Here is a 27314-nt window from a genome sequence, read left to right as displayed (position 1 = left end):
CCAAATCAAATCTCTTTAAAATATCTTAATAAAATCAAAAATGATAAATGTTGTCTATGAATTATCTAAAGAAAATCATGTCACGTTTTCAATATTTCGCAGACAGTGTAATGCGGTGTTATTGGCATTTTGATTTATATGCAAGATACGGTATACTTTTTAACATGTGTTGAAAATATCAAATGCGAGGAATTTACACCCTTCGAGATGTGATGTTATTTATTTTCGCAAAATGTTTTATAAGATTTTGGAATAATATAACTTCGTTCTTTTAGCTAATGTAATGTGGAGATAGTTATACCATTAATGTCTCGAATGAACTAGTACTTTACGTTTTTAACACAGCTTGTGTTAATTTTCGGTGTCCATGTCGATTGACTGATTGGCAAGATGAATTTTCGCTAGAATTAGTAATGAGTATTCATACTATGTAAAAATCTTGGCAAGAAAATAGTTCACGATGTCAAGTATTAAAAATTAAAGTGGGTACATAATAATTAAGTAGATGTTTACATACAGGATTTAACAAGCTACTCTAGAGAACACATGGATTCGAGCACCTAAGTATTAAGTAGACTTTGATACTTCTAAGAAAAATATCGGAATAACGAAACTCGATGAGTTCTATTTTATACATCTTTGTTACAAAGAATAAGTATCTTAAATTGACGAATAAAATAATTGACTTGTACGAAATAAAGTCATGATATCTAATGATATAAAAACAAGGAATTATTTTACTGCAATAATTTAATTATGCATAGTCTTGAATGTTTTTTGGAAATATTAATTTAATGGACACTGAAATAACACGTAAAATATATATTATTATCAATCATAATTTTAGTAGTTGTAGTAGTTTAGGTATCTGTTAATTAAGTAAAGAAATATTTAATGCAATCAATCTAAAAGTTCCCTTTTTTCCTTCAACGTCTAAAATCAGTAGATGACATTCATTGTACAAAAATATATATTATTATCAACTAAGTTTCAACTATTCTTCTGAAGATCATGAAAGTCAAGGACGAATATTTTACATGCACCTACGTATGAAATATCGTCTGTAAACAAATACTTAAAATGCAAATCGTAAATAATGTTCCTCCAGATAAGCTAAGTACAGGATTTCCAGCTCGTCACCTTTCTCAAAGAAACAAAATTGTTTAAAATCAAAAACGACATTTTTGCGAGCAAAAACATTTAAAGATGTCGCTATTACCATTTTATAACTTTCGGCACTGGTTCGTACAAAAATCTCGTATAAACTCAGCCATGTAAGTATCAATAAATTTCATTAAACAGCATGTTACTTCATTATTATTAAACAATTTTCATTGTTTGCGAGATATTGGTAAAAAGGTCGGCGACTCCATAACTTCATCGCAGCGGTTATCCATCAATATAAATCTTTGAAAGTTTCTGTTTATTATTTTTGCCTCAATTAACTCAGTGAGGGAGCCACAGATCTTCTTGATTTATGCATTGTAGTACTGCGTTGTAGTCCTTTTTAACCGACTTCAAAAAAAAGGAGGAGGTTGTCAATTCGGCCAGTATCTATATTTTTTCACTTCTAGGTTATTTGTATAAATCATCGATAAAATTAGTCTCGTAAATTACGTTTGTATTGTTAAAAACTAAGCTATAAATATACCCGTTTAAGAAATTGTAGCAGTAAAATTGAATAATTTTTTATTAAAAACTGTACATAAAAAGACTGTAAAATAAAATCTGTGCTAAATGCAGTGCAGTTTGCATATTATAAACTCGTTTGATTTTTCATGCATTCGCCATATCGATACTAAGTACGTAATTTATTTACAAATTATTCGATTGACCAATCGATAATCATTACAAGAAATTTAAAGCAAAAAGTGCGGACACCGAAAATGCCTCATTGATTGGCAGATAATTAATCTTATCAAATTCATTAGGGACGGGATCCTGTTATCTCGAATTGGAGTAGGTTATCCTTACCGTAAAACCTTGAACATTTTAAAGAAATGTTCTGCAGTTCTGATATTTTAAACGATATCCGCTTTTTTATTTCCACCGCACCGTTGCGTTCAAAACAGTATCGTTTTATTTTGTTCAAATTTTGGCTGCGTACTAAATAAATTTGGCTCAACCAACCAACTACACGAAAAAAGATCAAAGTGATTATTAGAACGTTATTTTTGACGCCTAGCATGACGTTTTGGTATTGTTAGTTCCCAATTTGTTTAAATGTTATCTTTTAGCGCCAACTTTTTAATACCAAACTAACTTTTTCTCAAGTCACTGTTACGACCAAAGAATCTTTTGAAGCATGAATGAATAATGTGGTATAATAATAATACGAAGCCTTTGAATTTGTGAATTATTACTTGAACTCCAGCTTATTGTTTGTATCAAGTTTGTATAACTTTGCATTTTATCTCGTTTTATTGTGATGGTTTGACTTACAGGAGGATTTTCTGTTATAAATAGAGTATTTAATTAATTTACTGGGTATTATCCCTTAAAGTTTATAACTAAATAGGTCATTCATAGAGTTAGATAAAAAAAAATTCTTCGATGGTAAAAATGCTATAAATATAAACAAAATAACTCACCATAACTATAAAGAGGAGGCACATGATATTTGATAGAAGCGGTACATGCAATAGCACCCGTGCCGCCACCAAGTTGCAGGCCGTGCGATAGGATTTGCACTATCGTTCCAACGACGGTGATAGTCCAGCCCCATCCACCTTCAGGGTAGTACCGTCTCGCAAGCGTGAGAGCGGCGCGAGCCCGCAGCGCCGTCGCCGTCTCAGCGCCTACAGTAGCACCCGCACTAGCGCACCTAATACACCACACATTAAATTAAACAATACCTGACTTAACCGCTAAGATTACTCAACAGCTAAGTCAAGTATGGGTTACATAAACACTGCACTAACCGCCGGAATTGTGTTATCTCACGGGTTACTTCATAACCGACACTTTTGGAGCGACCGCGTTCCGCAAAATTGTTCTGTTTGTTCGCGACATTCGCGTTTGTGACTCCACATGTGCAAAGGATAGAAGTCCGAGGCTTCGTTTGTCGAGCTTTGGCCACGCAGCGTCCTTGACAGTCGCACTCTGGAGTGCGCCAGGAGAGAAGTCGTTCCAGTAAGGTCCGTCTGCGGACCGTACTCGCCCGTCTATCATTTGGACATCTTTGGCCCACGTCCAGTGGAAAAGATGAGCTACGATCGACGTCTTGACACGCGATTGATATATGTTTATTGTCATAAGTAATCTTTTTCTGTCGTCTATTATTGTATGTGTGAATTCTGTGCTCATTAGATTCCATTTTAACCATATCATCGCATGGCAAATCATTTTTGGGATGGCCATTTTTTATTTGGTTTACGTCTGTGTGTAGGGATTTCCAAGTGGCTATAACTTCATCCCGTACGAGCGTGTCTTTGAAATTTGGGACGGTGTTCGAGTCAGATATTTTATTAGCGGAGGGTCGAGTATTGTCGGGGCTCGGGACAGGAGCCTCCCGTAGTCGCGTGGGCAAGCTGTCACACCGACGAAGAGTCATTGTCACTTATATTAGGTGAACACATTTTTTAAACGCAATTTTTGCGGCTATGGGTCATTCACATTTTCCTTTTGTTGTTTCCTGCAACAAACAGATTTGGTGAATGCGAATTGTATTCAATAGTAATTCAGTAAATATGAGCCTATTTGTTGCTTATTATAGCTTGCTCTAACTCTGACAGAGCAAATAATTTCAAACATAAATGCAGTATGCCAATGCATTGAACAGTATTTATCGATATGATAGTCAACTATAGGTATTTATATTCGCAATATCAAAGTGCCTATTTCCTTTGTAAAATTTATTCCAAAATATCATTATATGAATAATTCATGTTACAATGGTAATACTAAATGCTGCTTATGTTAATGTAGTTTAGGGAAAATGCGATCAATTACGTGTTGGGCCCGTAGATTCGTGAGATTAGGTAAGAAAATATTCGCATAAGGTAAAGAGGGATTTACTTCATCCCTTATAATATTGTTATCGTTATTATTTTGTTTATTTTCTACAATTTTCATTGACGTGATTAAGTTAAAAGTATGTACTGCCCTGTATGTAGTTTGAGCTTTTAGGATATTGTGTTTTAGGTAAAAACCTCTGTTGAACTGTGCACTGTAGAAATTATATAACACAGTTTTAAATCTTTTTTTAAATATTTGATGTTAGTATAACTTTCACGATAATAAAAATAATGTAAGAAACTAAGTTGTATTCTAAAGGAACTGTTTAAACTTTTAAAGATCTAAACTCCGCATGACGGCGAATTTACGTTGAAAAGATGACACAATACTTTCAAGATATAATTCCCAAACAAAGATGGAAACCCTGTTGGCAGAGCAGACATCTTTAGAAAAGTATTAAAACTAACACCGGCGATGTGAATAACAGATTGTGAAATGTCAATTTCTAGATAGAGATATGTGAAAGGTTTGAATGCATCATGTCTATTTACACTGAGAAGTTTTCAGACGTCATCCAATTCGTCCGTAATTACATTCGCAGATTCTTTTATTGTCGCATTACCTCAGATAATTGAAAATCTAATCTATTCTGTTATCTCAAGATGCTTGGGATTACGTTTTTTTCTCCGTAAACGCTTTGGACGATTATTGTTTAATGTTTATTAATATTGCGTCTGGACATTCTGTGAACTCTCCCAAAATGCAATTTGTATGCTAAGTTATGCATTAAACAGTATGAACACACTTCAGGTACAGTTTACTAGACTATTTACAATTACATTAAGTCCTGGGCTATTATGTGTTCTTTTTAAAAATGTTTCACGGTGAAAAATGTTAAAAAATGAAATGCTGGTGAAGATGTCAAAGAAACATGAAATATTGCTGTTTAAAACGAATTTATGCATTATATAAATGAAATTTTAATTGAAGGCTTTAATGAGATTGTTCCATTGGTGGATTAAAATATATTTTGTGTCCTCTGTTTTATTTTTATTTCAGCCATATTTTCAGATAATATGGTTTTTACTATCTACTAGTAAATACGATAATTAATACACATAAGCAATCGTTGTGTTGGCTGGAACGTGAAATATGCATTAAAATAAATATGGAGCTTTCATATCACATTTAATTAATAAAATTGACAAAGAAATTGTAGGTACTATGTACCTTGGAGTGCCATTGCAATGTATATGTCGATGATGTTCGCTTGAGAAATGTTGATTCAAAACTGATAAGATAATGCATCTTTTAATTGGTCAGGATCGAATTCTTTCTCGTCAACCGCTTTTAATAAAGTTTCATCGAATTATGTTTTTGTAAAACGAAACCATTATGAGGTGTATGTGGAGAAATTAAAAATGCTTTCGATCCACGAAAAGCTATAAAAGTGAATGTAAAAATAATGGGTTTAATGATAAAATAATAACGACTGGTTTTCGCTTTTCAAACCTTATTAAGTATTAAACCGTATTGTATATAAACAACAGCATTAAGAACTTAAAATAAGTGTTCGCACTTAAAAATAAAACGAATTAATCCCGATAACATTTAGTCAGGTTTTTTTTGGTATAATTTTTGTGAATTGTTATTTGGATACGAGATTTTTTTTAGATTATCATCAATCATGTACCTACTCAGAATAAAAGAGTAATGTTAATGAGATTGCCGCTAATTCGTTCGTTCGTAGAGAGCTATTTATTATGCCGGAAAAACGGCCTGTTTCCCGCAGTGACATTCTGTCTGTGATTAATTTTTTATACTCAAATAGAAACGATGTCAATGAGAAAATTATTACTTCTACCCTAAATTTATTTTTGGGACCGAATTTATTTCCGAGTCTTTTTCTTTTAATATGGATTAGTGGAATTATCAAAGACACTATTTGATAGGTTATACAAGAATGATTTGAAAACCAAAAATATTTATATATAGTATTTTTATTGTTGTCTATGCCTAAAAATATTTAGTTGATTTGAAAGTAGTCATAAAGTAGGTAGAAGGCAAAAGTGCTAACACTTTATATAAATGTAAGTCAGTAAATAAATCGTATCTCTAATGCAACTGCAATAGATTTAGACTTACGTGGGCGCGCTCTTTAAGATAACAAGCTTCAATCCTTGAGGCTAATTAAAATATATTTAAGGAAATGTTACGAGCTTTCCGAGATGTTTATCCTGTAGCTCTTTTAGCTTGAATTGAAAGAACAATATTCTTAATACATAAGTAAAATATTGTTTATTAAATGTACATTATCTACTTAGGTATTACAATAAATCGAATGTTTTGTTCAGTGTCTGTGAAACATGAGACAGGAAAATACTTTTCACTGTCTGTAATTCAACATTTCTCTGTGAAGAAAGATAGTCTTTATGAAATTAGTATTCAGTTAAATTGCATTCAATGAGCATTCATGCAAAATTACTGACAAGAAAAATGTAACTACAGCACGCATCTGACTTCTAGTGTCTACAATATTATAAGTAAAAAAAGACGCATTAACTTTGAAAAGGACGATTTAGATTGATAATAATTCTAATTGGTGAATAAAGATTACAATCGACATCACTGCTATAAAAAAATACAAATGGATGGACTGACAACGGAACCTTAGTAAATAAAATTCATTGACAATCTTGTAGAGAATTCTAGAAAGGTCGATTTGTGTGAAACTCAGCTCGTAACAATGTGATTACAATGTTACCTAACTAAACTCTAATTGTTGCTGAATCATTCGATTAATGATTCTGCTTGGTTAAGCACACACAATATGTTATTTCACGATATTGATGATATTTTTCAATGCTATAATGATTAAGAGCCAAGGAAAATACAATAAAGTTTATAAAATAGTAAAGATTATAAAAATTGTATTAATTATTTCGACTAATTTCTGCGTTCGTAGGTGTTATAAATAAGAAGTTCAACAATGCTTACAGAAATGTTTGAAAAAATGAGACCCTTCTATGATATTTCATTTACTCTACCGCAGTTTGAACTCTTGGCAATGGCTCTATAATCTAATATATAAAAATCAATGCCACTTTTCGTTGTAATTCCATAACTCGAGAACGGCTGAACCGATTTCGATAATTCTTTTTTTATTATATTCCTTGAAGTACGAGGATGGTTCTTATGTAGAGAAAACGTAAACATGTACCACGGGCGAAGCCGGGGCGGACCGCTAGTTTATATATAAAAATGAATCCCAAAATGTGTTGGTAAGCGCATAACTTTAGAACAGCTAAACCGATTTCTTTAATTCTTTTTTTATTATATTCCTTGAAGTACGAGGATGGTTCTTATGTTGAGAAAACGTGAATATGTACCACGGGCGAAGCCGGGGCGGACCGCTAGTAATTTATATAATAATGTACTAAAATTGTATTTACATATTTTCACAACATACTTATTATTTTTTGTAATAATCACATAAAGCATTGATTATTTAGTTTTATTAAATTCTAACCATGATATCTATGTTATGCTTATCTATGTTGGCATATTTCGTATATAACTGAAGTAATTTTCTTAACGAACGTGAATCGAATGATATAAATTACTATAAAACATTTGCAATTCTTTATTTTCCAATTCTTTGCTTGTGAATCAATATATGACTGCAAAAATGCATTTCCCGTTTTTTGCATCATTATACAAAGGATAATATAATTCACAGACTACCAATAGTAAATCCCCTTGTTACCTTAACAATAAACTGGTTACAGGCGTGGGTTGAAAACGTGGGACGTTCAGTTTCAGTTCGTTACTCAGAAACATTATATTTGAAAGCTTAAATGAAAATCAAATAATACGATTGAAAATTGATACACAAATTGCATGAGCCGATAAGTAAACCATTAATTACTAGAATTTGCATTCAATTTGATTCATTACTATATAAACTGCGGGTAATAAATTTATGGAATCTATCATTTCAAGAGGTGGTTTTCAGCAAGTGATGCATCGTGATCCAATACGCTGCCAAACTCATCCATTAATCATAAATGCTATTACACTGATTTCATTCGGCTTTAGAAGTGCTCTTTGGAGCTTCGATATAAATATAGTTTGAGCCCTCATGAAAGAGACTATTGCATGAAGACTAATAGTCTGTCCAGTATTTCGTTTACGCTGTTACTGCGGTTGACAGCCATTTTAAAAATGTTAGTTTTAGCCGTGTTTGATATTGCAAGTTTTTGACATAACATTCGAAAAATTTAAAAAATTAAAAAATCGAAGAACATCAATTCAATCATTTCTATTTTTTTACCATTAGTTAGAAATTCCAAGCAAGGTATTTATTAAATTGGGTAGTCTCTCTGACAGACTTTCAGACATGATGAAGAAGGTAGTCTAGGAATATTATAATGATACTGTATTGCTCCATTAGGTACTTGGAAATGTAGATATTTAGGTCGTGAATATTACATCAGATTTCAATTAAAAAAAAAAAACCCAATATTTCTATTGTCTTCCTATATACAAGGGAAAATAAGCATCGAATTTAATTAAATGAATAAGAAAATAATTACGTACATTTAAATAAATTATCACTCTACCTCACCGGAAATATAAATACTCAGTTCCGTCTTATTTTTTCAGCATTTGACTAAAATAATAATGAACGAGAGCTAGTAAAATATCGACAAGCGTTTCCTAAATACCTGAGTATTTTAGGATCACGTTAAATCAAATAAATGAAGGTCTTCACGAGAGTAATGCGATGTGCTTCTTGATAATTAATGACAGTATATTCGCTGTCAGAGCGGCTTTTAGCATAATGTTATATTATTTGCTTTTTATTGTCTTAAGAAGTTTAGGACAGTTTAGTAAACTGAAATTAATCTGGAATAAGTTGTGTTAACTTTTTTTTGTATATAATATTGTGATGACCGAATGATATGTAGGTAGAATTGTCCTGAGTTTACATATATATATATATATATATATATATATATATATATATATATATATATGGATAAATCATGTTATGAAATAAGAAAAAGCGTCTCTTTTTTTAGCGTAAAAAAATATTATTTTTTATGACTAAAATGGTAATAATTAAAATCTTATGAGTTATAAGGGGGCCTGATTATTTAGGTTTTCGTTAATGAAATAGTTATATTTATACTATTTTTAATTACACATGTTAGATAATAACTAGGCGTAGAGTAAGCATACAAAAGATTCTATTCTGACTACGCAAAATTGTGAACTATTAAAGTCATCTTAGACTTACAAAGTCAATCGTTGTTTTTCTCGAGTTAATACTTAGAAGTCTCTTGGAAGAAATTGTAACTAAGTTTATTCGCTCATCTTTGTTACTCGAAGGGCTATAATAATATGTCTTGCTGATGGATTTTTACTTCGTTTAACAAAAGTTTACTAATCATTGTCTAGATTCTGTTTTCGTTTATTAGGTAATTGCTGTTGGAGTTATCGGATCAATGAAAAACGATGGCCAGGGATTTTCATGCTACTTACTATGAAAAAATACATGCATGCTTTGACACAAGCAGAAACAAAGTTTTTAGAAATGATATGAATGAAAAACATATTTTGAAGAATAATTTACAATTGCTCGTTGCCTTCGTCAGTTCAAATTGTATATAATAAGATCTATTGCTGACATTTAGTTTATAAAAAATGATCGTTTCTATGAGATAGTAGAAATCACACCGTTGAGATCCTGAATCGGCTCGTGCTATTTTTATCCAGTTGTTGGATTTATCAGATAGCTTACAAATATTGTCTTGATCCCATTTTTTTACAAACAAACATTATTTAACAAATTATAAATATAATATAAATAGGCTTAGCCTATGGACGTATTGGGTAGACTAAAGTCAATAATATTCACTTATTTATGTAATATGTTTCATTTAATTACTGATTATAACTGCATTTTTATCGAATTAGGTAATGAAAAATTAAATCAAAATACTTATTAATTTAATATAAATATTCAAGGGTTCTTGTTACTAAGAAAATATAGCGAAAAACGGGTAAATTTACATAGGATAGACTCGAAAGGAATTCCTTAAGATAACACGACCAAATTTTATAGCAAAACCGGAAGGATGAATTTTTTACCAGTTTCCTCTTTTTACCATATAGGTACTTTATAAGTGAAGTCCTTTTCATTTCTGATAATGTCCTCGATAGCGCAAACTTTATTAGGTGCATTATTTCATTATTTTTTTGATTAGCTACTTTAACTACAGCTCTATCTTAATGAGGCGGTGTGAGTGGTACTCTCCGCGAATATTGTTAAACCTAGATATAACTTAATAGTACTGCCTAGAAGTAAAAAGAATCGCTATACAGAGCAAACAGAGTTCTATAGAAACTTTATTCAATCCAAAGCGACATCTTAGTTACTATACTAAACCTTTTATTAGTTAGAACGTCAAAGGGACTGTTCATGAGTAGTCTGATTTATCACGGACAAGACAGGTCCTCCCTTGTGTCTGTCAATGGCACGGGTATTTAGGCCATCACTGTTACAAGTATTCATTTTGTATATAATTCTTGATGTAATGAATTGCATGTTTTGTAAGACTTCGGGAAGGGTACTTACCGTTTTTTTTTCAATAATTGTTATATGAAATATTGTTGTTATGTAGATAATACTTAATATTATAAATGCGAAAGTAACTCTGTCTGTCCATCTGTTACTCAATCACGCCATAACTACTGTACCAATTTGCATGAAATTAGGTATAAAAGACATAGGCTACTTTTTACCCCGGGAAATAGGATAGGTTTTATCCCGGAAATCCCACGGGAACGGGAACTATGCGGGTTTTTCTTTGACTGCGCGGGCGAAGCTGCGGGTGGAAAGCTAGTATTCAATAATTGTTATAGGTATGAAACATTGTTGTTATGTAGATAAATTACGATTATCTTAGAATTGTCAAATAGAGTTGTGCATATTTTAATATGCTGTTTTTAAATATTTTAATTGTTTATGTTTATTGAGACTTTTAAAAAAATCCTCAATCCTTTTAAAAACGTGTAAATACGAGACAATATATTTTATAGGAAAATGTAAATTGATTAGTCGATACATTATAGCAAGGATAACTTAAGCTAATGGATTGACTTAAATAATTAATTATTAACTCATAGGTAATCTAAATTCTGAATTTATATTTTTTGGTTTTTATGGCATTCAAATGCTTTATAAATTTATATTAAATCTAAATTCTTACAAAAAAATTATCACTGACCTAGACTATAAAAAAAAAACATCGCTGAATCTGAAGATTATCAAAATATAACAAATGATAAATTCAGCTGTTATGAAAACAAGAATTAAAAGAAAAAATGATCTTAATGGAAATGAAATGACCGAAGAAACACCCCAACAATGCTCAAACCATCAATTCGTGGAAACTTTGTTACCGAATTGTAACTTAATTGTGCAACTTTTCAATGGAACTTAAATTATACTTAAGAGCCTCAATTTTTTATGTAGGTGAAATTATTTTTAATAGACTCATCTTCATTAAACAAATTAACCTCGAGAACTATATTTTCACACCGTCTCTATATGTAGAGTAATTTTAAGAAATGTTAGGATAATCGATATCGCATCGTGGTCGTATCTAATGATATGGGTAGTCTCTGCATCTCTAGCATCTGTTTAAGGTTGTTTCATATGCATAATACTGATAATATTAAAAGAGGTAAACCTAATTATATTAATAAAACGGGCTCTTTTAATGTGCTTGTACCTTGTTCTTTAGTCACTAATTTATTTAAAACCTGATCCATAAAGGTTATTAAAAAAACGCGAAATAAAAAACCTACAATTAAAGTGTTTATGTGTTTCCTTTTATTCCAATTAAGCGTTAACTGTAGTTGTCCCTTAGTATATTATTTTATTACGTAATTAAAATTCTCGTTCCAAGCTGTCACCTCATTGTTTATCGCGATTAAATGGCGCATTTTCATGTAAATGAGACCAATCAAGTAACTTTTTGTACAGAAACTACAATTTTAATGTTTTTAAATACACGATTGCGACGGCGAAGAGGAATTTTTGTCAACCTTTTACAGTAAAAAGTTTATCGCAATAATTAAAAAATATTTATTAGTTCTTTTAAGTCTGATATTGTACGAGATATTTTACTTTACATTTGGTAGAATGTCTTGGGAGGAAAATTTTACGGCGAAGGTTTTGTGTTAATAATCCACCACAGAATATAATAAAAACAATCAAGCCGTAAAACAAAATAAATTTAGTTTAAAGGAATGTGAATATAAATAATAGTGAATAGTGAAAACAATTTTTTATCTTGTGTCGTCAGGGAATACTTTACTGACAGCGACGGTAGGTTTTATCATTAGAAGTGGTTTAAAATTGTGAATATTCATTATAATATATCCTATCACAGGTTAAAATACAAATATTTAATATCAAAAATAAAGTATGCAAATAAATTATGATTTAATTCATCATACAGTAACTATTGGACAGTGAATGCAACCCCTTTGACTGTGCTTTTATCATTTATCCATTGTCCGCGAACAATCCCGCACATGCCTTTTATGTAGGTACTAGATGCTCTGTTGGTCGACTGCCCTGATTAACAATATTGTCATCATTTTGCTTGCATTTGAATACCTGAATGTTAATTCGCTTTCAAAATCTCAGTCTCTGTTAGCATTCCTGACATCAATGCTATTTGCAAGTCCTATTGCAAAATATAAAATTTATATTCACTGGTTTATTGTAGTTGTGCGAGACCCGCGCTTTGCAAACATCAGACTATATTCCACAAAATAAACCTTATTTGAGAAACACATCAATCTCCTTTCATTCCATTTAATTTTACGCTTCCAAAGACAGTGATCCATGTATATTGAAAGGAAACGCAAACAAACTATAACCGAATTTAAAGTTCGCGTAAGGTATCTTGGTTTCAAAACAATATAAATAGGAGAAAGTTTAACTTATAGTAAATTAAATCAACAGAGTTTTTCAATCAGACGTGACGTGTAGACTTGTAGCCCATCGGTCAACACTTGGTCAACACTGAGGATGCGACACGCGTCTCGTAGTTTTTAAAAATATTTGACAGTAAATTATTGCTTTATAAATTTAACGTAGCATAGTTCTTAAATTGTTATAGTTTTGATATTTCACTTCTGTATTATAAATTATTATAGATCTACTAGAGTTATTCTGTGTGTTGTAAATATGTAACGCTATCAAAATATACCAAAAAAATTAGGACGGAAATAACATACATTTTAAAATTTAATTACTCGTAAGTATGAAACTATCATAATATTAAATTAATATAATTCTACAATATTTTAATATTATAGAACTTATAGATTAGATTTTCTGTTTGTTTGAAAATACTACGAAAAAGGTATTGTTTTAAAAATACCAAATATTTATTATTCCTACAAGGTATAAATTGGTCAGTTACTTAAAACTATTTTACGCTCTTTTAAGTTTACTAACAACCTCGTCGAGTTAAACGTAGATTGAAAATGAAGTCGTTTGAAATTTCTAAATTAGTTCTCAGACTTAAAATATGAAAGCTATGCAGCTCGTAAAACTTATTTCAATTAGTACTTAACACGGATTAAATCTCTCCCGACATAAACTATTATATATTTGGTAATTGTTTTGATGCAGTTAAGATAAAAATTGAATTTAGAACGAATTTGGCGCGCTTTTGATGGTTATATTAAATTAAATTATTTATTTTGTGATGTTACGTGTATAATTGTCAATTGTCATTTTCATTAAGTAGGTAGTTAATAATTAATTTTAGGTTAGGTTCTTGGTTAGGTTAGATTATACCTACAGGTATTCAATTAGGAGATGCCGTAAAAGGTAATTTATCAGAACGTAATTTTAAGTAAAGGTACTAGTATAGTATTATATTAAATGTTGTAAAGGTAACATAATATTTATTGATTTGATCATACATTGGTATCGTAAATAAATCTTTAAACACGTAAAAAGTTTAATCAGAGTAAAACTGGTTCTTTTTCTCATTTAGAATTCAGAACATTTCGGCAACCGTTTTATTATACAGATGACGTATATTGTGATTGCATTAATATTATGTCTTATTTGAGATAAACAACAACACAAAAACTAATAAAGGCAATTGTTATGTTTATTATTATAGTTCAAAACTAATTTATTTCTTATTTTTTACTTATACGACTTAAAATAACTTAGTAATATTTATTTATTACTTTTGGTTTGCCCAGGCTCTTCCTGGTAAGACGTTTTTCAGCAGAGTGATAGAAATCTGTCCTTACGTTTCAAAATAAGTGGTGGAACTAACTTGATAACGACTCTAACTATACCTGTTATATAAAAAATAAATTAAGATATCAATGTGTACCAAAATATTATACGCATAAAGAAGTATGAATTCATTTCATTATGAAATAAAATTCAATTAGATGAAAGTTTGGGCTATATTCATGTAAAAGTAAAAATGATGCAGCCGTTTTAATTTGTAGCAACATTTAACTTTAAGCGAGATAATAAAAATATTGCAAAGGATTTTATTTTCAACAAACATTTCAACGATTTCAAAAGTTTTTTGTACTTATGTTGTATTTTATGAAAAGTTCTATAAAATTCAAATGCTGTGTAATATTTGATTTTACTTAAAATTTTAATGAAGACGTGTGTTGAGACATTTTAAAATATTAATAAAAACAGAACCTTATGTTAGCCGGAGCTGTAAGTTTGTATAAAAATAAAAATAAAAATTTAATCTTGCTTGCAAATGCATTTCAGATCAACAGAATATTATCTTTTTTTATTTAACAAAAAATAAATATTCCGTGTTACTCAAATTAACTGCACTGAATGGAAAAAATAACGCAGTACTGAAAATAGTCGTAGACAAAACTGATTCGAAATACAGATGAAGTAAAACTCACGTAGAGACTAATTGAATAAAGTCTTAACAATGGTATCGCGTGCAGCTGAAGCGTAATCATATTGCCTCCACTCCAATATACTTACAATGCTCCAGTCAGGTGGCAGATAATAAAAGTTCATCGCTGTTTATCTGTTTAAACGATATCGTTGCGATGTTAATGACTTCCTTTGTGTCGCGTAGACACACGTAATAGATTTTTTCGTTCGCGGAAAATATTTTTCACGTTCAGACAATAGAATGCTTTATTTTCGAATTTTGGTTTTAGATATTGCGGTTTATAATCTAATCCAATTAAATTAATTAATATAATTGAAGTGAAACTTCTTTATCGGGGTTGGAAAAAAATTTTGTGTAACATTTTTCCGTTACGCGCCATTTTTTTCTTATCCCTACCACGCGTGATTCGACGTATTTCTGTGAAGTTGCATATAGTAAATTATTTTTTGAAAAATAAGGTTATAAAGAAGTTTTACTTCTTACGTGTGACACTAGTACAAGCACACATTTTTGTTTAAAAACTCATTCATTATAGGTGCGTACATACTGAAATGCTGTATGCATCTATTCTCAGGTATTGTTACTCATTTAGAAACACATCAGAATGCATTATTTAACTGACACACATTTAAATTAGTTAACTGTATGGATTCATCGCTTGTACCGCCATAAAATCGTATTGAAAGTGTTATATGATAACATTGAATCATCACATTGTTATAAATGCAAAAAGGCGTGACAGTATTATGTAAACGGGTGCTATCGGAAAGTAATTATTTCAGTCACGTTAATACTTTTTGCAATGTCGGCCGTGCGAATAGCGGACCATGCGTACGGAATGCGAGTCGTTATTCCGATCTTCGTGGGTGTACTGCGGAATAAAAAATGTCGTGTCTCAGACATGTTAACGACTCTTGACAGATTGTCGTTAATTCATCGAAATATCATGGGAATGTTTCAATGGGACAAGTTAAATTCATGGTAATATGGTATATTAGCAAAGATATTGAGATTTTTTATGATAAAAATAGTTTTGACCAACGTCTTTAGATCTTCAAAAAACAGAGATTTTTGCAGGCAAAAGTGGTTTTGGCCGGCAATGGGGTTTAATTGTAACATACATATTTATTTACAATGAGCGGTCCGCCCCGGCTTCGCCCGTGCTACATATTTACGTTTTCTCTACATAAGAACCATCCTCATACTTCATGGAATATAATTAGAAAAGAATTATCAAAATCGGTCCACCCGTTAACGCGTGATGCCGTGACCAAGGAAAACGAGTGACCAAGGAAAAATAAAATAAATAAATATTTTATACCGTTAAAAAGTTATTTTGAGCATGCATTAAGTCCTCACGATGGAGTGTCGTACTGAATAATAATTGCGAAAAAAACTCCATTGGAAAAACTTACAGAAATTTATTTTAAGTGTTACCTCCGCGTAGGTAACACTGTTTGTAGGATAAGTAATAATGATTGATTGTACAAGATGTTTCTATATCTTCGAAAATCAATGAGCCATGAAAAGCGATGCTCTGGAAAATTATTATATACAATACTATAGGATACTAGGTTTCCGCCCGCGGCTTCGCCCACGCAGTCAAAGAAAAACCCGCATAGTTCCCGTTCCCGTGTGATTTCCGGGATTGCGTCATTTTCCCGGGATAAAATACTTTTTAGTTTTTATTTCCCTATGTCCTTTCTCGGGTATCAAAATATTTCCATACCAAATTTCATGAAAATTGGTTCAGTAGTTTAGACGTGATTGAGTAACAGACAGACATACAGAGTTACTTTCGCATTTATAATAATATTATAGTATGGATTCAAACTTATTTAAATTTGACATTAAAGCGTGTGTAAGAGCCAGTGCGCACGAGCAACTTTGTCTCCGCAACTATTTTGTCTCCGCAACTATTTTGTCTCTCCCACCCATGGGCTTGTATGAAAGTGCGCGCACGTAGCGACGCAACTCCCCATACAAATTGATGGGAGAGACAAAATAGTTGCCGAGACAAAGTTGCTTGTGCGCGCTGGCTCTTATTGTGTACAAACGAGTGATAATTAATTATACTCGAAAAACAAATATATCATTAAGTTCAGTGGAACGCATAACATTTTAATGAGATAAATAATTAAATTGACTGTAACCAGCGAATATTCCAGATTTTTTATATTACTTAAATGTACTGTAAACATTCCCGTTTACGAATAGCAGTGGCATTTTTGGCGTAGGTGACGTTATTCTTTTTTTTTAAACCAAACATTACTTGGATTTTATTAGAAAAGTTTTTACATACTCTTTATTGCCTCACTTGATATGTGTCTGGCTTATTTTTTGTTTATCCTCAAAGTTCGAAACACCTTTATATTTGAATAAAAATATACCTGCATTTCTATTTTTCATGAAATTCAAATTTCATTTTGGAACGTTTTACCAAGTTAAGAACAATTATGGAGATTATTTATGAGTAAAATAGGCATCAAAGGAATATTTAATCAATATTATATAATATAATGATAATTTCCCGATTGGTTGCGGTTTTAATTTTTAACTGATTTTTTTTTAATATTCTCTCTTTTTTCTTGTTTGGAAGATTGACGTGAGAATGATTTTAAGATAGAAGTGTGTTGCATTTTAATATTTATAAGTATTGAAATTTATATGATTTCGTGACATTTATTTTTATGTAGGTAGGATTATTGTAGGTACCTACTTACAACATGCAACTTTTTAATTCAAGCCAATGTTAGTTCTATTCGAATATTTGACAAATATTATGATAACGGTAGTACATAAAGAACTTATGAGTTAATCACAGTACATAACAAATGAAATTACCGTTGGAAATCTGGCCAACGGACCAGAAACGGTTATTTTTTCTAGAATATTTATGTATCTGTTTTTGTATATTTTTGGCACGCTATTTACCGTAATAGGCTTGAAGGATGTTAGCAATGCTTAAATGTATCTTAATTACACGCACGATATAAAGAATATCTAGGTATATGAATAAAATAATGAATTTAGGTGTTGAATTTATTTTTGTTCGATCAATTTGCGGTACACAAATTAGGGATTGAGGTATAAAGGTGATTCATGGTTGTAAGGGTTTATATTTTGTAACTAAAACGACGCGGAAGCTATTTAGTATAGTTTCTATTATCCTTACCTATTTAAAATTGCTTTAAAAAGTAATACTAAATTTCGACGGAGAAGTAAGATTAGGTACCGTTTATAAAATCATATTATGGTACCTAGTGATTCTCATAGCCTTAAAATGTATATACATCGAGAGCAGCTCTCTTTTCTATACTTTGTGCTTACAAAAAATATGGTTTCAATATCCCATTACACTATACTTAGCTATAAAATTAAATCACCACTTGCCTCCGCTTTAAAAAGCTTATTTAACGGTAGGTAAGATTTCTCATGCGTAGTTAATTTTAATGTTAGGTCTATTGTCTATTTAATCAAATCGTATGATTTTCTTTTAAGGGCTGGTGGAGCTTTTTGATGTTTAAAATGTTACATACAGGTTTGTGCGTGAGACAGCATAGAAACCAAATATTGTGTTTTTTATTTTGGCTATAAATAAATTAAAAAATATTGATTATACAAATTTAAATCGTTGAATTTATCTTAGCAATAATTATACTACATCTTATTGTTCATCGATCTTTCATTGCCTACCGGCTACCCTATTTAATATTCATTAATTAATCAATGAATGATCATTCATTAATTAGGGCGTTTTTCTCCCACAGTAACGGAATAGAGCTTCAGAAAGTATAATTAATTAATTATACTCTACTGTATATTTGAGGTTATAAACTATGTAAGTACATCGCTTATTTTCGCCTTATTTAGTTTATATTAGCCTCAGTATTACCTATTTATGTGAAAGAGCAAAAAATATTAATTAGTCCTGTCTATCACATTCTGATTATCAAAACATAATACTTACCTATTTACCTACAATTAGGAATGAAAATAGTTCAACAAAACATGCTAATTTTTTTAAACAGATTCCTCGTGATGTAGCTAGCTCCGACGAGCCGCGCGCCTGTAAAGTGGATTTCAAAAAAAATCGTCAAAAAATCATTTTAGACCGTAAAAGATCGGATATATTTTTTTGATCGACCTTATGCTATATTCAATAGAAGTGCATTTAAAAGCATGTCCGAACTTACCCCGAAGAGTAATTTTTTACCATAGTCATAAAAAAAGTAAGTGTTGTTTTTAAACGCCTTAAAATCAGAAACTGTTGAGTTTATAAGAATAAACTTTTTGTAGAGCAAAGCGATGCTAAATGAATTGTCATTTACATCAGTTTTAAGTAGTAAATCTTGAACTAGTGCTGAGAAAATCGGGCTTTTGCTAGACTATTTCAATTCGTCTAAAATCCGTCCGGTCTTACCCCGACTCACTATAATATAGTGATTTCCTTGAGGAGAGCACAATAAGGTGTACTGAGGTTCAACATCAGAAGTGTTCTTGAATGTCAGAGCATTAATTCATATTTACTTTCGTTTGAGAAAATTTTAGTTCAGAAACTTACTGAAATGTTTAAAATAATAGGTCATATTATTATGAACTATGAATTATTAGAAGAGAATAAAGATGGGAAAACGATTATTATTGTATCTATGAAGCATAAATGTATGTAGGTAGGGAAGACGTGTAAGTGACACAATTTTTAACTCGTAAACGGCTGACTTTGATTTGTTTGTATTGTCATTCCTTGGATTTAAGAAATAATTAAAACCTATGTCAAAAAGCTACCCCGGGTGGAGCCGGGCGAATAAGTCTATAAACTTTTAAAAACTATTTTTTAGTAATAACTAGCGGTCCGCCCCGGCTTCGCCCGTGGTACATAATTTACGTTTTCCCTACATAAGATCCATCCTCGTACTTCAAGGAATATAATAAAAAAAGAATTATCGAAATCGGTTCAGCCGTTCTCGAGTTATGCGCTTACCAACACATTTTGCGATTCATTTTTATATATAACTAGCGGTCCGCCCCGGCTTCGCCCGTGGTACATATTAACGTTTTCTCTACATAAGAACCATCCTCGTACTTCAAGGAATATAATAAAAAAAGAATTATCGAAATCGGTTCAGCCGTTCTCGAGTTATGGAATTACAACGAAAAGTGGCATTGATTTTTATATATTAGATAATAATTATAAACACCATCTTTTACAGCTTGAAGATAAATGTAATTATAAAATACATGTTCTGTAAAATATCCAATAAATTTTAAAAAATTTAAGAAATCTCTCTAATAATAATACCACATAATACCGAGGTCGTGAGCGAATTAGGGAACAATTGATAAAACACAAATAGCTTGAAGGCAGCAATTATGGACGTTAATCTAAAATTAACTTCTAAAGTTTTGTTAATCTTCAACTTAATTATAGAGCCTAAGAAGAAAAATAAAATTACGCACAAAAAGTTTTAATGATCAAAGTTTAAAAATCATATTATTAAAGAGTAGGTAAATTACGGCTATTAAATCGAGGAAATTTGTTTATTACGGATATAAATAAGTTTAGAATTTCTCCATAAATTTTTCCAAGATCCTTATAAATAATCCTTTATTTTTGTAGAGTAATTGATTATTAAACTTTAATAAACATAACTAATATAGCTTTTATTTTGATCAATACTTTTAAATTATTCACGTATCAATTGAATATAAAACAACAAGCTAATCAAATAACTCACCTCCCAACAAAGTTACGTGATACACTCGCGAAATATAAAATCAGACGCGCGAAATGCACACACACGTTCCATGCCGTAGTCGGGCAAATACTGGCTGATAAACACTGATACTGTTAGGGCGCTTATACACCTGCTTTGCTTGTTTATTTAATAAGGGTTAGATATCTGCGTCATTCTGGATTGAACTTTTAACCTATCATCTTCTTTAAGCTGCCTGTAAGTATAGGTAGAGCAAGAGGTAGAGTACCTACGTCAGATGTTTTATGCGAATATTGAGTTTTTTTTCTGCGAATAATATTGAGAAATTAAAGATAAATATGTTACTATAATATATTATAGTAACATATTTATCGTTATCTTTAATATAGATATAATAGAAGTTATGTTTTATACCTGGTTAATACACGACAAATTTTTACGATATACAGAAGTTAAGGTAATTATTTTTTATTAAAAAATAATTACCTTAACTTCTGTATATCGTAAAAATTTTTCGTGTATTAACCAGGTATAAAACCGTTTATTACACAATGAAAATGAAAATTAACAAGGAAAATCGTAGTCTTAAAAGTTTCAATCATAAGTTTCCGTTTTATTTACTATTTACACACATATTTATAGCCTATTCTGAAATATTTTCCGCCCAGATAAGGCAAATATTCTTTCCATTCTTGCCTGACCTAGAAATGCTTTCTTTGACCATTTTAGTGAAATAGCTTTGAGTACCAGTGTACCTGCACTTCCTTAACTTTCAGATGGATTTAGGATGAAAGGTATTCCAATTACCTCACGGAAAAGTTTTCCCTGGACATTGACAAGAACCCTTCTACTAATATTACAAACCCTTTGGGTACATTTTTGGTTAGGGATCTCTAATGACTCTCCTTAACGTTGAATACCAGAAAAACAGATGACCGATGTGTAGTTAGAATCGTTTTACCAGCTTATCCATCATTCCTTTTATAGTTCTCTTAATTGTGTCCGAAAGATATTGAGCATGGCCTCATAACCAGACTCGGTCTTTTGAAAGCATTTATGCGACGAGTGTTTCTTTCATTCTGGTCGCTATTAATCTTATGAAGTTACGTGAATGGTGCATTGAATGAAAATATTTTCAATTAAAAGAACGTAACTTAATGGACTATTTTTTATCAGTTCTAAATAATATATTAACTACTAATTTTCAAGGATTTTCATTCAATGTTACTAGGCTCGCTAAGTTTTGGTCTTTTTGTCAATGATTTGACAAGTTTTGGGCTTTAAATGTTTGTGGAAGTTTGGGGGAAGGTTTAGGCGGCAAGAAATATAAATAATACGTAATAGAAATTATTTTACACCTATTAATGGAGATGAAACATTCACCGGGTTAGTATATTGTATTTATAATGTTTCAGGTTTCGCTTATTCCTCAATGGTTTTAACATACGGTTGGTGTTGGCATTTGCTCAGCTAATGAGTTCACTAAACATTAATAATTATCACTATTTTAATTTAGTCTTTGAAGTAAGCTTCGTGACACAAATGCAAGCTATAATAATACGTTAACTCTGAAGTATGCTATATTTGGCTCTTGGAGATTCCTGTATTTTGCAGATAGTGAAATTCTTAGCGAACAACTTTGCCGAGAAATGTTATTATGAAAATAATGTTAAAAGTTTAACTATAACCGTGTGTCTTTATTCATACATCCGTAATTCACAGCTTTACTGAATTAACTCCGTTGACAAACGAGTAATCAAAACATTTTACGAGGTTCGTCGTACTACCCTCATTTAAATTTACTATAACTATCCATAAACGTTTAAGGTTTGGACGTTCAAACAATATTAGATAACATTGTGGGGAGAGTGGAAATTAACATTAATAATATGACTAGTTATTATTACTGTCACAAATTATATTTTATATTCAGAAGCAACGCAAAACATTGGTCCTCAATGCTGTTATTATACTTTGCATTATCTTTATTCATAATAAATATCTTGAAAGTGACAATATATAAACGTTTTCCTAGGGTGTATATAAACGTTTCTATCATAGTTATTACTTTTATACAATAATGTATTCTGAAATATCTCTACCTACTATTTTAAATGTATCATAAAAATAAATTGTTTGTAAAAAACGAAACTGAAACTGTGTATTCCTAAGAATCAATTTAAGGTCCAATTTAGCGTCATCCGATATTTATCCTAAAATTCTGTATTACAAAAATTATATTTTTCATTATATATTGTTGAAAAAGGTTTCACGAAACCAATTATTATGGAAATTAGTAACGGCGCTAAGTGCGTAAACGTCAAATCATTTTAGAGGCAAAAATCATTTCATAACTTCCCAATATTAATATTATGTTCAAACCAAAATTTTATTGTCAAAAGTATCGATCTTACCGTACAATACAAATTAATCCTTATATAAGGTATAAAAATATAATGTAGCTTATGCGATTGCAATATACTTTCTGAATAAATAAGTAGAGGTTCTATTAGTTCTTAGCGTGAATTTCTTGAAACCTCCCCTTTGAAGAGCGCAGCCTGTGGGCGTTTAAAGCCCGTGGGATGCAAGCGCGTAGGAAATACATTTTAAATCAATAACCGTAAACTATAATAAAATACGTTTGAATTGAGTTTGTTCCCTACCAATTTAGTTTTATGTTCGCGCCTACGGATTAACTTTCAAAGCTTCAAGCGCAATGGAGCAGTGAAAATCGGGCATGAAATTGTCCGGGCGATGCATCGTCCTTTTCAATTCGAATATTATGGAAGTTTCTAGGTAATCGAATGTTCGTATTGGGCACCCCTGGGGACTATGTAAATGGGCTTATACAGGGCCTATGTGCCCGTGTGACACGTCGAATTTGTGATTTAAAATAATGTATTGTCACAGCAGGGGTGATATATGTGTATAAAGTAGAAACTATTTGTGTTAAATTGAGCCGAATAACTGCTATTTAAATTGATAGTTTTAAAAACAAAGTTTATTTAAATGAGGTATTAATTATTGTGTTTTTGTGTAAAGTCTTCTACCTATTAGCGACTGTTTGATGATGCTGATAATAATGAAAAATTCACAATTATTTCTTTTATTTATGTAGAAAATAACATATACGAAAAAGAAAGCTTATTTTCCATTAAAAGATTATCAGTTTCATAATTACCTATATAGTAAAATAAAAACAGGCTATGTTACGTTACATGTTCTTTTAAATGTGGCATTTTTGGCTCGGAGCCCAGTAATTAACTTTATGGTTACTCGTATGTACGACAAAACTTTTATCTTGTACGCAATTCTTATGATTAACATGCCGATATTAATTGCGAAACCGTTAAATGTATTATGATACAAATTTATATACTTACTACTACTACTTAAAAATCGTAGTTTACGCATAAATATAGAAAAAAGGGGACTAGGTACAATTTTGCGTATATCTACATAATAATATTATATTGACCAAAATTATTCTTAAAATGTATTTAATAAAAAATCAGTTTAATAGATTATAGTACCGACCCGCAAGAGAACATAGAGCCTCTATCTTACATTGTTGTACTTTTGTTTATATTCTATGATAAAATTATTAAGTAATAAAATCCCCAAATCGTGTAAAATATTTCAAATTGTTTTCTAAAAACATTTACGTCATCACAGCTTATAAGTTTTGAATTTTGATAATTATGACTTTAAATATTATTCACTATTTTTGCTATCTATGTAGTTTTTTTTTTTTTTTGGCTTTGGTTTTAGTTTATTTTTCTGGTTTTAACTACATATTTCAAAGAATCTCTTTAAATTGGTAAAATTAATACAATATACAACATGATAAACAGCGTAGTTAAATCTGAACACGAAACTTATAAGCTTAACAACTTGTTAATTGGAAAAGTCGAAGTAATGTTTGCTCTTGTTTGATGTTGGGTCAGTTTTTAATTGAATCAAAGTCTTAATGGTATGTGGGAGCAAATTGTATCAACATTCGTAATTAGACTTGATGTCTTAGTACCTACAAACATTAATAAATAGTTGGTTTTGAATATATTTAACTCATATGGAAGAATTAATGAGATAAGCGTGTGACAAATGAATTATTATAATTCTTTGTGTCGAATACATAATTAAATTTAATATTTATATCTTCTGTTTTTATAAACTGATGGATTTAAAATTTGGCTTAGATTAGGGCAAAGTAACGCGTAATTACCTACATATCTTATCAATCTCCTACACTGGTGTCCGTATTACCACGTATTACTATTTACTGTATGGTTCAGGTAAAAATATTTGTTTCTTAACATCGATATAAGTTGATTAACGATATCAGAAAAGTTATGAAGATGACCAGAGATTGTTGATTCTTAGAAATATGTTATGCTCTATTTCATCGTTTATTTGATTTATAACATAACTCTTTGTTCAAGTTGAGTCTTATAAGAAATTTAATATCAACAATAATATGATATGAATAGCAAATGTTTTATTATATTATTATGAATCATGAAGGATATAAATATTTGTAAAATGAACTGAACTGTGTTTGAATTTTATAAAATATTGGCTGAATTAATTAAAATGAATAATTAGGTCACTAGTTGAAATATGTTTTGTAGAATTAAATCGAAATTGAGGTCCTGTATAAATTCAGTCTTGAAATTATATTTAACTCGGTTAGATAAACAAAAATAACCATTGAATTATTCTTTACGATGACACGGTGCATTATCATTTGAGAAATGTTCACAATTAACACAGGAAGTACCAATAACATAATACATTTTGGAAACATTAAATTTTATGGCATCGTAATTTTTGTTTTGAGTTCGATTTGTTTGCGAAAATTAAGTTACGCGTACGATTTATGCCACGGATGTGGAATAATGAGAATAATAATAACACAAGAATATTAACACATATTAATTTACATTTGAATTAGTATTGGCAGCCAGTTCTAATTGTTAACCTATATTATATCCACCTATATCTTCTCTCAGAATGATTGACAGATTAACGGAAGCAGAAACTTTGCTTATGAATTATTAAGTAATATAATTGAACTAATTTAATATAAATAAATAAATTAGGAACGAAATTTGATGAATGATTGAAATTTTGAACTTATTTAACAACAAATAATATTATTTACTGTTTGCAATCCGTATCAAGATGTTATCAAAATAACATAGTACCATTTAGTTCATCGAGCACATCTACAAAAATATTGTACGTTCACAACAACAATATGTCCTTATATCACAGCTGTAAAATCAACAGCGTGCATTGTTAGTATGAGGAACAAAGGCTCTCCTTGTATTGACAAATGGCTGGATTGTTATCAGTTAATTATTGCATCGACGCCGAGAGGCGACGTTGCAAATGAAGTGATTGGTCGATATTGGAAGTGACAGAGGCAAGTGGCTAATTTATGAGACGTCACCACTCTTTGTTGGAAACTAAATGCCCGGTAAAGCCACGTTATATTGCCTGTACGTTTATTTTTCTTTTTAGTAAGTGGTAGTAAGCTTTACTGATAATCATCATTCATAGCTTAATTATGTGTGAGGGAAATGACTCTGAAATAATTATATGCGTGTTATTTGCTCAAGTTCATAGTACATTAACAAAATATTTATTGTGAATATAATATTTACTTAATACTTTTCTAACATCTAACTTGATAGTATAGCTTAGAGAGCATACAATACTTACACTTTACAGAGAGAAACGCATTCTTACAAGACAGAACGTATATAATTCATGGTAGAAAAACCAAATTTTTTATCCATATACCTAAATATTTCAAATCACGTCTGTTATGGATGTTTATAAATGCGTGGGTCGCTTAGAATCACGTGACGTTTTTGCTCAAAGTGAATTGTATCAGGAAGAGCAAATAGACTTAACAATATAGTAGGTATAACGAAATATAATTTTAGATATTCAATGTCATAGGTATCAGAACAGATAAAGTTGAAGAGAAAGCAAATTTTGCAATCTTATTACAAAATGCGAAAAATTGAGAAGAATTTGAAATTGGATTCAATGAGTTTTAATGGAATAGAAAGAACTTCGCTCATTCACACCTCCTATAATGTAATAATTATTATTAGGTACCTACTTCGTTGATAGGTATTCATTATGTGGACTTGCATTATATTTCAGCAGATTATTTTCAATAGGTTATACTCATTCGTGATTGAACCCAGGTTTGCGGTCGATTTTAATAGATCTTATCAGGCAGCTATCACAGTATTGTATGTAACTACCTACTTAATATGGTAATTCACCCATGAATAATTGAAAATGAACCCTTTTAATTAAAAGAATATACATACGTACAGAAAGTGTAATCGGTGGACGTTACTGGAATTTAAATTAAGGCATTCTCATAAGATTTTATTATATTAAATTGATGGTAGATTGCAGCAGAAATACTTTGCTTAAAAATGTTAATTAATTAACAATTTAACATGAGAACCGGCTGTGTATTTCAATGTACAAAAACAATTTTTGCCTACTGGGACAATACCACATCATACGAGTTAGCATTTAGAAGGTAAAGCTGTAGTCGATCTCAAAAGCTTTTTAAATTATCCTACAGATCATAAAGCATAATAAGTGAAATATA

At 30.7% G+C, this 27314-nt stretch overlaps 1 protein-coding gene across 2 annotated transcripts in view; it reads right to left on the bottom strand.

Moving 5' to 3' along the window:
• LOC123696980 (monocarboxylate transporter 10-like) overlaps window positions 1-20771 on the bottom strand; it is a 97290-nt gene extending 76519 nt beyond the window's left edge. For both annotated transcript variants that reach the window (XM_045643384.1, XM_045643385.1), the window contains exons 1-3: window positions 20690-20771; window positions 2922-3634; window positions 2592-2824 (exon numbers count right to left, since the gene is read on the bottom strand). In XM_045643384.1, the coding sequence (XP_045499340.1) occupies window positions 2592-2824; window positions 2922-3553 (865 nt within the window). In that variant the 5' untranslated portion in view covers window positions 3554-3634; window positions 20690-20771. The remainder of the gene's footprint in view (window positions 1-2591; window positions 2825-2921; window positions 3635-20689) is intronic.
• Window positions 20772-27314: the final 6543 nt, after the last annotated feature.

The sequence above is a fragment of the Colias croceus genome, chromosome 13 (assembly GCF_905220415.1).
Source record: "Colias croceus chromosome 13, ilColCroc2.1".
In the NCBI taxonomy this organism is placed as follows: Eukaryota; Metazoa; Arthropoda; class Insecta; order Lepidoptera; family Pieridae; genus Colias; species Colias croceus.
The sequence above is the reverse complement of the archived record's forward strand: the minus strand, read 5'-3'. Positions and strand labels throughout refer to the sequence as shown.